General features: G+C 32.9%; 1 protein-coding gene across 1 annotated transcript; it reads left to right on the top strand.

The window, feature by feature from the left end:
* The first annotated feature begins 269 nt into the window (after positions 1-269).
* On the top strand, positions 270-11,532 carry LOC134241111 (alpha-1,6-mannosyl-glycoprotein 4-beta-N-acetylglucosaminyltransferase-like). Its single transcript, XM_062723202.1, has 7 exons — positions 270-305; positions 424-502; positions 2,294-2,369; positions 8,662-8,786; positions 9,226-9,317; positions 9,818-9,944; positions 10,112-11,532. The coding sequence occupies exons 3-7, from the start codon at positions 2,365-2,367 to the stop codon at positions 11,272-11,274; spliced, it is 1,512 nt and encodes a 503-aa protein (XP_062579186.1). The 5' UTR covers positions 270-305; positions 424-502; positions 2,294-2,364; the 3' UTR covers positions 11,275-11,532.
* The last annotated feature ends 75 nt before the right edge of the window (positions 11,533-11,607 follow it).

Here is an 11,607-nt window from a genome sequence, read left to right as displayed (position 1 = left end):
GTTTACATGAGGTAAGATGTGTTTGAAGTTAAAGGTACATTCATTAAATCTGGAATTTTTCATGAATCCCACATGGAAATGTTTAATATTCAGCTGGTTGTCAAGGGGGTGTGTCCCTTGCACTGTGTCCAAACCAGATTTTTGTTATGCGTTTTTGGAAATCAACCAATGAAGGCGAGAATACAAATAAAATAAAATTATTTGTAATTAATAAGTTTGAGCAAATACATTTATTGATTATTTATTGGCTCTTTTTAATAGCAGATTTACTTAAGGGTTTCATAAGTCATCTCTTCATATGGCAGGTACGTGTTTTCTGGAGTAACCTTTAAATTAGCATTGTATATTTCCTTTTCTACTTGTAATGGTGTGAACAATACATAATTACCAAAATGAATCATATTAATTTATATAATTATGTAGGTATAAAAGATGTGATAAGTCATATCTCAGGAAAGCGTAAGGAAGTGCATCAAGAGTTCAACTGTTCAGAAGCATAAAGGTAAATCCGTCTCTTTTTTGTTCGTGTTATAAAAAAAGGAAAGCATGGTAAAGGACTGAATTTGAAAGGATGATATCATATTAAAAATTTTCAACAATACACAACAAAATTGCTACTTTTCTTAAGTATTAAGGATAAAGTTAAAATTTGTGAAAATGTAAGGATGTGTCAATCAAACGCGTCTAGAAATTCGAAGTTTCAATAACTCCACACACAAAAAAAGATTCATATCATATTTTCGTATGAAATGCTATAGCAGCATATAACTCATGAAATTATACAGAAAATTTGAGAAAATGTTAACATCTGTGTCTAAGCACCCTGAATAGTTAGAGGATTTTACGAAAGCCCAGAAGACTCGTTTAACCGGTTTGAGTTTCGAAATACGAATCTAGAATGAGCTTTCTGGGCCTTTGTAGAATTTTATCCTTTTCTCCCTGACACAGTTCATGTATTTCTATAAATTATTTAACACTGATGTAGGCTCGCAGAACCTTGATGTGGCATGTGTAGAGTAAGGGGGATCAATATATCAATATTATATATGTTTTTAAACCTCCATGAGCGATAAATTGGAAAGTATTCTTTTAAGCTTTATACTAATTCAATGCATCGTAACTTATTTCAATAAAGCAGCAATCATGTGAAATAAGATTAATTGACAATGAACATTGATTTATATCATAGTCATCATGTTTTTTTTTGTTTTTGTTGTTGTTGTTGTTGTTTTTTTTTTTTTTTTTTTTTTTTTTTTTGGGGGGGGGTGGGGGGTTGAAGGTTAAAAAAAATTATAATAGTTAACCTGTCATGCTAGGTCCACGTTGAAAATTCAAATAATGGAAGACTAAAGGCAAGGTCGTTATCCAGCAAATAAATTGATGGGAATGATACCCTTTGAGTTCATTTAGAATAGTTTTAGCCCTTTCAAATCGATTACTAAAACAAATTAAGTTACAATAAAGGCGATACAAAAAACGCCACTTTCCCTGCCATAAAGGTAGCATTGTACGTGAGTAAGCCTTGAGCCAATAATTGAGTACATGTCTTTTTGTTTTATTATAATTTCAGTATGAGCTCAAAGGCGCCAACAGACCAAATTCATATGTTTATTCAATGCTCTATTAGTGATTGGTTACAAAAAATTTGTTATTCTAATCAATGTTTAAATGTCCTTCCCATTGTACTTCTGTAGTCATTAAACCAATCAAATCATATTAATCTCTCTGTGACCACTTCACGTTGCACTCTTATAACTGGAAGTAATTTTATAAAAACTTTCGTTTTGAATGACTTTCGAATCGATATGCCACAAATCATATATACACTCTACGACGTGCGATACAGGTTACCCGGAATGGTCTGTCAATATTTCTTGAATTAAATATGAATGCCGCAATGAGAATGAAACCTGAAATTTTATGATTGGATTATTGTATGTTTCATTCGCCTTGGATGATAAACTAACCAACATTATGGAATATATGGGAGCTCGGATTTCCTAATTTAAAAATACCTGGGTATTGTGTTTTGTTCAGGGCACGTGTATAAATTTAAAGTTTGTTATTGTAAAGCTTCATTCATCCTTAACCTGTCCTTCTGATTAATGTATTAGATATCAAGTACTATTGAAGCATTCAGTCATAACGCTTACTAAGACCAGCAGTTTTTGTTTTAGGTCGTATCATTCAAAATATGAATTTGTAAAGAAAAGGCTACAGATGTAATTTGATTAGCATTTTAAGACATGTGCTTTTTCAACTTAACGGAAGTACTTTTGTAAAATTTCCTTAGGGACAGGAAGAGCAAATTTGTGGAATATATCGATCTGCTTAACATCCAAATGTTAATGCTAATATTTACGGATGCGGTAAGTACAAATTTTAATTGCTCTTGCATAGAATTACTTACTTAAACAATATTAAGGTTTTCTTGTCAATGATACAGAATATGAACAAAATTTATTTTTATGCAACAATAGCTTGGTACTTCTACTTTACGAGGTAGTTAATTCTAAGCAAGTAGTTCTCCCTTTTAATGCTGCCTATCCTGCATATTTTTCTGAAAATATACCTTCCCAGACAAAATACAGCGATCATCACCAAGGCAATCATCGCATTTCTATTTTTAAATTTTATTGTAGTCCCTGCATTAAAAGTTATACTTCGTTTGCAATGCTTTTTAAAGACCCATGCAAAAGGACAGCTACTTTCAATGTGGTTCATTATTCCTTTTTTACAGCTTCGTTTTCCTACACAGTCTTTACCTTATTTGTTTACATAATGGTCATTTTAAAATTTGTAGGAGTCTCACACGAACTCATTCTCTACAACTAAATTCAATCAAAAATTGTTGACAAAACGCTTGACTAAGCACTACATAGGGAAGTAAGTGTGCCAATTAAATCCCGACGCAGCTAGCATTAGGACTTGTGTACATAAATTCTTTTTACACTATTTATAATCAACTCTGTGCATGCAACATAGGCAATATAAATTATGAAACGCTAAAAGAAATGCTGTCTTTCCAACTCCATTTCCAACTAAATACACAATTTTGTGTAAACGAAAAGAATATTTAATACGAGGGTAATGGAAGCTACATTTATTTCAAATCAGACCAACATGATTATACTTTTCAAAATATGACTATATACAACGTGCGATTATGGTAACGCCATAATGACGGATACGCGCCATCATAGGACTTGGTTGTTAGATTACCTTTACCGTCTTTTTCAAGTAAAATATCCAAGTATGAAACACGTGTGTCAGAATCTGCGGTATCTTTTATCTCAAGCTCACCAGGATATGTTGTATCGACAAAGGAATGGAAATTACCATAGTTAATTGACAATACGTCGTTGATGTATCTAAATGTCGAGTTGAAGGCCACAACAAGTGTTTTCTTTTCACACATAAAATTTGGCACAAATTCTGCTTCATATGAATACTAAAATAGGTCTGCTAATAACGGAGCGCAATTGGTACCCATCTGAATTCCAATCTTGGAAGACCTGGTCTCCAAAAACCACATAGATATAATTGTCAATCAGAAACTCAATCATCTTTTTGATGTCAACTTTAGAGTATACGTATGTGTGCAATCAGAGCGTGTTTTAACAAAATAATTTTGCAAATGACCAACGACCAGGTAAGTAAACTTACGAGTTCTATTTTTATTGAAAAAGAAAACATCATATCAAAAACATCTTATCAAGTCCCTTGTTTACATTCTTTCCTCTTTGAGTCTGGTGAATCAAAGTAACTGTCTCTACTGGGGATTTCCCCATTTTGAAGCAGAAATGGTTGTGGTTGGGTTTTTTTATGTCGACATTTCCTTTGTTCAATGCATTAGAGTAAAACAACAATGTTTACGAAAAAAAACAAGAAACCCACGAGCCTTATAGGTCACCTGAGTATTATGTAACAACTTTCCTACAACAAAATTTTGTTCGTGTTTTAAACAAGAGGCCATGAAATTCACAATTTTGAAAGAGGCACCATTGCAGCATTGCTTATCATAATCATATACTTAGCATGCTTACTCTAGTAACTTAATACCCAGATGTAGATCAGGGTAACAAAGAGAAAATGCATTTTAACTTTATAACCAGTTGTGCACCTTACCCCAGAGGAACCACTGATCCTGGGGCCACATATTTCAAAATTTTGGAAATTTTATAAATTTTATTTCATCATAAATGGTTGATTAATACCAAAGAGCAGATTTCAAACCATTAATTTATTTTCAGACTATGAATCCCCCTCCCCCGATACCCCTGACCCAGAGGACATGAAATTAACCATTTTGCTAGCTAGATGCACCTTTCTTCATCATAAATATATATACTACGATCATTGGCATAATACCCAGGAGCCATGGAAAAATTTTCGAAGAACTCATGCATTTTCACTATATAATCATTAGAGCCCCGCCCTAACACCAGAACCCCTAACCTAGACACCATGAAATTTTGGAAGAGGTATTCTTCCTCTTTCCTATCATAACTATGTACATAGTTCATTGGTTCAATACCCAGGAGCAGAGAAGAAGATTTCTAAAGAATCAATGTATTTTCACTATATAATCAATAAAGCCCCACCCTAACATCACAACCCACAAGCCAGAGGCCACAAAATTCACAATTTTGGAAGAAGCAGTTTTGCTCATCATAACTATATACTTAGTTAGTTTGTTTAATACCCAAGAGCAAAGAGGAAGATTTTTAAAGAATTAATGTATTTTCACTATATAAATAAAAGAGCCCCCTTACTTCAAAACCTCTGACCCAGGGGATATAAAATTCACAAATTTGGTTGAGGCACTCTTGATTATTATAACTATGTACTTAGTTAGTGTATTTAATACTCAGGAGCAGAGGGGAAGATTTTTAAAGAATTAATGTATTTTCACTATATAATCAATAGAACCCCGCCCTAACACCAGAACCCCTGACCCAGGGGCCATGAAATTCACAAGTTTTGAAGAAGCACTCTTTGTCATCATAACTATGTATTTAGTTATTTTATTTGATACCCAGGAACAGAGGAGAAGATTTTCAAAGAATTAATGCATTTTCACTATATAATCAATAGAGCCCCGCCCTAACACCAGAACCCCTGACCCAGGGGCCATGAATTTCACAATTTTAGAAGAGGTGCTCTTTTTTCATAACATATACACAAATATACAGAACCTTTCACTCATCCTTTCATATATGTTGGAAAAGAAGACCATAAGAATATATACAATAATTATTCAAGAACATTTTCAAAAATTAGACACATATTAAATAGACATCAAAAATTAGACACATTAAATAGACATTTTTATTTGGACCATTTTTTTTTTATAAAAAGTATTTTCTGATACTTTTTTTCTAAAGTATAGTAATTATATAAAACTCTCAAAATATCTTTGAAAACAATTCAAGAGTTGTTTCTGGATTGCTGAAATAAGTATTTCTTCACTAACAGAATTATCAAGTTTATAGCTATGTGATCTTTTTCAAAAATACCAAAAATAACAGTCTTTACATCAAATTCAATTCTTTTACCAGACTTTCGAAAAATCCAATCTGACAATGTTAGCCAAATCATAGAAACCTGTGGACAGTAAAAAAAAATAAATGTTCGATTGTTTCTGGTTCTTGTTCAAATAATGAACAAAGTGGAGAATCTTTAATTTTAGACAAGTGTAAGTATTTATTTGTACCTAAAATTCTACGAATAATTTTATAATTGAACCATATCAGTCCTGAATCTTTAGTTAAGTATTTGTTTTCACAAATAGGCCTCTTTAAGAGTCACTCTTGGACATCATAAATATGTACTTGGTAAGTTTGTTTAATACCCAGGAGCAGAGAAGATTCAAAGAAATAATGCACTTTTACTACATGATCTATATAACTCCACTCTAACACCAGAACCCCTGATCCAGGGGCCATGAATTTCACAATTTTGGTAGAGGACTCAATGCTGATTAAAATCATGCCAACAGTTTGACTGCATGATGTTCAGGAGAAAAGAAGATTTTTAAAGATTGCATTAACTTTAGTGGTTTTGGCCTCATCCCTCAGGCCCCAAGGGGGCAGGGACCATGAAATTCACAATTTTTGTCCCCCTTTACCCATAGATGCTGTATGCCAAATTTGGTTGAAATTGGTTCAGTGATTGCAGAGAAGAAGCTGAAAATGTTCAGAAGTTTACGAACGACGGACGAAAACAGATAGCAATAGGTCACCTGAGTTTAAAAATAGCGATGATGTCCTTTTTTTCAACTAAAGACTGGACAATTATGTAAATTTTGTTCTTAAAAATACTGGGCGATTAGGCGCTTTTGAAGGATGCTTTTTCATGTGTTTGTCTTTAAATCGTGACGTTTGGTTGTGACGCGGCAACACCCCAAATGTTCTATGTTCTTGTTATTTAATCTAATTCTGGTAGTAACGCTGTATTTGATTGGATAAAAAATCACTTTATATTGTATAAAATGGTATGCCTACATCACAATGACTTGCGTCAAAAACGTATCAATCTGCCTGATGTTATATTTAAATTTTATACAAATTGAAGTCATTTTTTAAGGACAATCACCTTTCTTTCCTACATCAACTGAATGAAAATTATAAGGAATGAATTTAATAGCTACCCATTTTATACGGTATAAACTGGTTTGAAAAATTTTACACTTTTTTTATGAATCACTTTATTCCTTATTGTTAAATGAAAATTTTAATTAGATTTATATATGAAAGACTCCAAAGTCCGATGGTGACGCCAGAGCCCGATAGTCTCGCCAAACCTCGATAGTCTGGGCCAAACCCCGATGGCTTGTTGTCAGTACGGACGCCAATGTCAGATGGCTCGTTTCCTATGAGACACGCTGCGCTAAAATGCGAATGTCTGACACGTACGCCATGTCAAATTCCGATGATGCAGAGAAACAATCAACGTTTATGACGTCACAATAGTCCGACGTCAATCCTTGACACCGGTGTCCATTTCAAAAGCGACAATTTTTTAACTCGTCCTCGCATACAATTTTATTGATTTTGCTTACCCCGGTATTGCTTGCACCTTCCAGATTAGGATAACTCCTCGCACACCACTCTACAGATGAAAGTTAGTCTTTGATTCGCAGAGAGATTTAGTGTTAGTCCTAACACACTAGTTGAGTGATAAGAGAATGTCTCGAACCCACCCAAGAAATCTAGGTTATAGTTTTTACACACTTTCCGACCGAATAGGGTTAGTCACGCACCTTATCTAGAAATGAGAGTTAGTTTTTGCATAATTATATTTATTTATACTAATTAAAGACATCGGCATAGCGCGGTATGGCAGTTTGGCCCAAAAGTACTTTGGCGTCATAAGCGTTAATTGTTTATCGCACCACCTATCTTTGGCGTGTCAAACTATTATCGGGGTTTGTCGCAAACCATCTGACTTTGGCGTGATCACATCGCACTTTGCAGTCCTATATGTGCATCTTTTGGTATATTACATTTGATAATATAGCTGCATTCTGAAATTGTAAAATATATAATCTCATTTGGCATTTGTAATAAATGCTCTATACACACACACATCCTCTTTATTATTTAACATGCTGCAGAACAGAGCTGCAAATGTGCTTCAGGTTCATATGAACCAAATTGTTCATCAGTTTTAGTACTTAAGAGCACATAAATAACAAAATATAAAAGATATGTGCATCTTTTGGTATATTATATTTGATAATATGACGTTAAATATAAAAAAGATATGAACACTGTGACATTACTTTTGGATGAACCCTCGTATTATACCTATATTACATGATCGTCGTATGAAGATTTATTCAGCCAGGAAAAATCGTATTCTCCGAGAACTTCGCCCGAGTTGAAAATGATATTTATTGGCTGAATAAATTTTTGTGTTTCATGAACCATGCAATAAATTGTTGAATGCATGTATGATAAAAATAACAGCAAGTAAGGTAAGTTGACGATGGGAAAGCTGAATTCATCTCGTCAGTTGCCCTCCGTCGTCTGTAATCGGTATATATCCAGGTATGAAATAGATGATTTAATCTATCGATAGGAAGCGTAGAAATGTCGCATATTTTGATATAAGACTGTCAAAAAAGAGTATATTGATTTTTCTAAAATTTATTTGGATTTTTTAGAATCCAGGGATTTACACCACTTCTAGGAGATGCTGTAGAACAGAACACGTGCAGATTTCCCTTAAAAGCAGTTCATTTTTGTATGGATCAAAGGGGTTAAGTAGATCATTTGACTACCCCTGCAATGCATCTCTTTTGTAAAGATTTTAATGAAGTTAAGGAATCTAATATAGGTATGGTAGATCGAACTCGCCTTGCTTGACTGCAATGTTAAACGTTTTAAATACTTAAATGCCTTAAATAAATCTATTGTGGGTAATTCTAGTACTTTTTTTAGAAATGGTAATCCCATTTATGCAAAGTAAAATTGGCCAGATTAAATTGCATTTAAAAGTTATTAGAAGTGATGAAGTGGAAAATATGCCGATATTTTCGGATGCTAGAATAAATTACTTATACAGTATGTTGTATGTGTACTACATTCCTCGTCTTTTAAAAGGTTAATATTGATTGAAATCACTGAGATTCATTTGATGATTCATATTTTCCAGAAGGATGCGGGTTTCACTGAAGAGCATTTTTAACTTGGTATGCACTGCATTTGCTGTGTACACCCTTTTATTCATCTTAAACATCTTGTCTTCGTCCCCTCATCAAAGAACAAATACCAATGCAGGTAAGACATACCTCACATTTTATATGAGTGATTTTTCGGTTTTTAACACAATACCTGTTCAAAACAGCTGCAAAGTTAGGCCTTTTGTATAGATTAGAGTGGTTATCTTTAATTATTATTATCATTATTTTATATCTATTTATTTGGTTGAAATTAATTTTTTCTTAAAAGAAAGTCATTTGGTAATTCCTCCAAATCATGAGTATCTATACAACAAATTGTAAATGTTAATTTATCTTTATATTAACTAGTATTGCCTTTAAATCGACTTGTATTTACCTATTTAATAAAGCCAAATGCAAAGGCGATATTTTGCACTGATTTTGACATGTCTCAGTATGTACTCTTTAAAAAACAAAAAACATCATTTCAAAATTGCATGAAATAGTCATTATTGATTCTTTTGATGAGTATACGTGGAACACTTATTTCTTAACAGTTTTAAAAACGTTGCGCCAAGAGGCAGAAAATGAGCAGATGACTGTCAAGTCTACTGTTAAAACAGACATCACAATCAGAAATGATATTATAGTGAGTATTTCATCAACTCTTGAGAAAAAACATGAGTTAGCAAAATTAAATTGTACACTGTAGGTCCCAAATGGTTAAGGAATTAAAAACAAAAACACGCACGAATACCCAAAAAACAGAACAAATAAAACAATATACACACACTTTTGCGTAGGTTTCACAATGGTTTTATAAACAGAATAAAGAGCTGATAATCTCGAGTACAAATTTACTTTATATCTTTTCTGAAAGGTTAAAGATGAGAAAAATGATATTTCATTTCAACATTCCAATGAATTTGCCTACACGACTTAAAATATCAGGTCAAGAAGTCAAGAACATATGATTTTGAAATTTCAAAAAGCAACACGCCATAAGTGTATCGATTTTCTAAAAAACCAAGGTTTACTTATAACTAAAACCTAAGTCGATAACTATTATTTATACCAACCAATAAATCAGAAAATTATTTACACAGAACTTAAATGTTTTTAGTTTTCATTAGTTTTATTATTATGTAGGACGATATCCCTGAAGCAATAACTGAAGAGAATGCTCATGAATTTGACCGTAAATTGCTGCAAGACATGTTCTTTAAAATAAATCACAAAGAGGCACTACTTTATGGAAAATTCAGAGAGAAAAAAGGTGCGTGATTAATGATGAAAACTGTAAACATAATGATCAAATCATGTTTTTTTTCAGAGAAAACAAGACATAGATTAAAAGAATTGTAGTCCTACATAATAACGACGATCAGACAAAATATGTATTGTTGACATTTTCTTTTTATCAACACATCTGAACATTTACAGGATTTCTTACTATTGGTATACCATCTGTAAAACGAAAAGACGTTTCCTACTTGGACACCACCCTGGCATCTCTAATCGAGCACTCTCTTCCCCATGAACGTGAGCATGTGGTGATAGTACTTTTTTTAACGGACAGTAATCATACGTGGGTTGTAGAACGAGCAAACGAAATATATAAACAGTATAAAAAACACGTACAAAGTGGCTTTCTGCAGATTGTTCATCCACCGCATATAGCATATCCAAACTTCCAATATCTGGAGAGAAAATATAATGACAGTATGACAAGAGTGGCTTGGAGGAGTAAACAGAATCTGGACTATTCTTACCTGATGACCTACTCCAGAAATATGTCACAATACTATCTACAGCTCGAAGATGACGTCATCACTACAACGGGATATCTTTCCAAAATCAAATCATTTATTAGCCAAAATTCAAAGAAAACATGGTTATTTCTTCGTTTTTCTAAATTGGGGTTTATCGGCGTTCTCTTTAAAAGTTTCGATTTACCTAAAGTAGCTGAATTTTTATTGGTTCTTTTCGATGAAATTCCAGGTGATTTGTTAATAAATGAACTGAAGCGTATCAAAGGTCAACAAAAGGACATTCGCAAAAGACCTTCATTATTTCAACATCTTGGATTGATTTCTTCTTTGGAAAATAAGATTCAAAAGATCCAAGATAAAGATTTTCCTGGATATGTCAAACGTAAGAGTATAGGATGGACACCGGAATCCAAAAATCCAGAAGCCGAAATTTATACAAACATGTCGGCTTACAAGACTTTCCAACCAGAGGCAGCATATTATCCTGAAGATAAAAACGATTACTTCTGGGCTGTGAATCCTAGGAACGCGACTTTTTACAGAATAATTTTCAAGAAACCTTTAAATATCACAACAATATCTATAAAAAGCGGCAATGAAAAACATAAAGATGACAAATTGACGTCAGCTTCCGTCAGTGTGTCTTCTTTTGTTCAATCAAAAAGTGACAGATGTGAAAAGAGGACTAAGATAGGATTATTTGAACAAGGAGATTTTGTTTTTAATTCAACTAATAGTAAACTTTTGAACAACATTCGATGTGTGTCTATTGATATTCACGAAGACCAAAAGACATGGGTGGTTCTACGTGATATCATAATAAAAACAAGGTGATATTAACAAAAAGGTCGACTTTTCTATCTGTGTTCAATTCTATATTTTATCTACCCTTACTACCCAAGGCCTCGTCTTTCAAGTAGACTGCAAATTTTCAACTTGCGTTGTTTCTTATATTTAATTGTCATGTATTTTATTGTCATGAGCATTTTTTTTATTATTTTGTTTTGCAATATTCTAAATGTTCTTCAATGTTGCATATTGTAAGAAACTTTGATTAATAATATTGTTTAATAAAAGAAAATATTAAATAAAGTACTAGTTGATCGTTTTCACAAATTCAACGAGTGATTTAACAGTTAGCTTGATTTGTATAAATGTACATGTATA

The sequence above is a fragment of the Saccostrea cucullata genome, unplaced genomic scaffold (genome assembly GCF_032062105.1).
Source record: "Saccostrea cucullata isolate Sc308-1 unplaced genomic scaffold, CSIRO_AGI_Scuc_v1 ctg854, whole genome shotgun sequence".
In the NCBI taxonomy this organism is placed as follows: Eukaryota; Metazoa; Mollusca; class Bivalvia; order Ostreida; family Ostreidae; genus Saccostrea; species Saccostrea cuccullata.
This window is presented reverse-complemented; position numbering and strand designations above follow the sequence as displayed.

What these genes read in the sequence shown, in the direction of transcription:
- LOC134241111 (XM_062723202.1), top strand. An exon ending in AAGAACAAATACCAATGCAG is followed by an intron (nt 8,787 to 9,225) that starts GTAAGACATACC and finishes ATTTCTTAACAG; the next exon opens with TTTTAAAAACGTTGCGCCAA. An exon ending in AAAATTCAGAGAGAAAAAAG is followed by an intron (nt 9,945 to 10,111) that starts GTGCGTGATTAA and finishes GAACATTTACAG; the next exon opens with GATTTCTTACTATTGGTATA.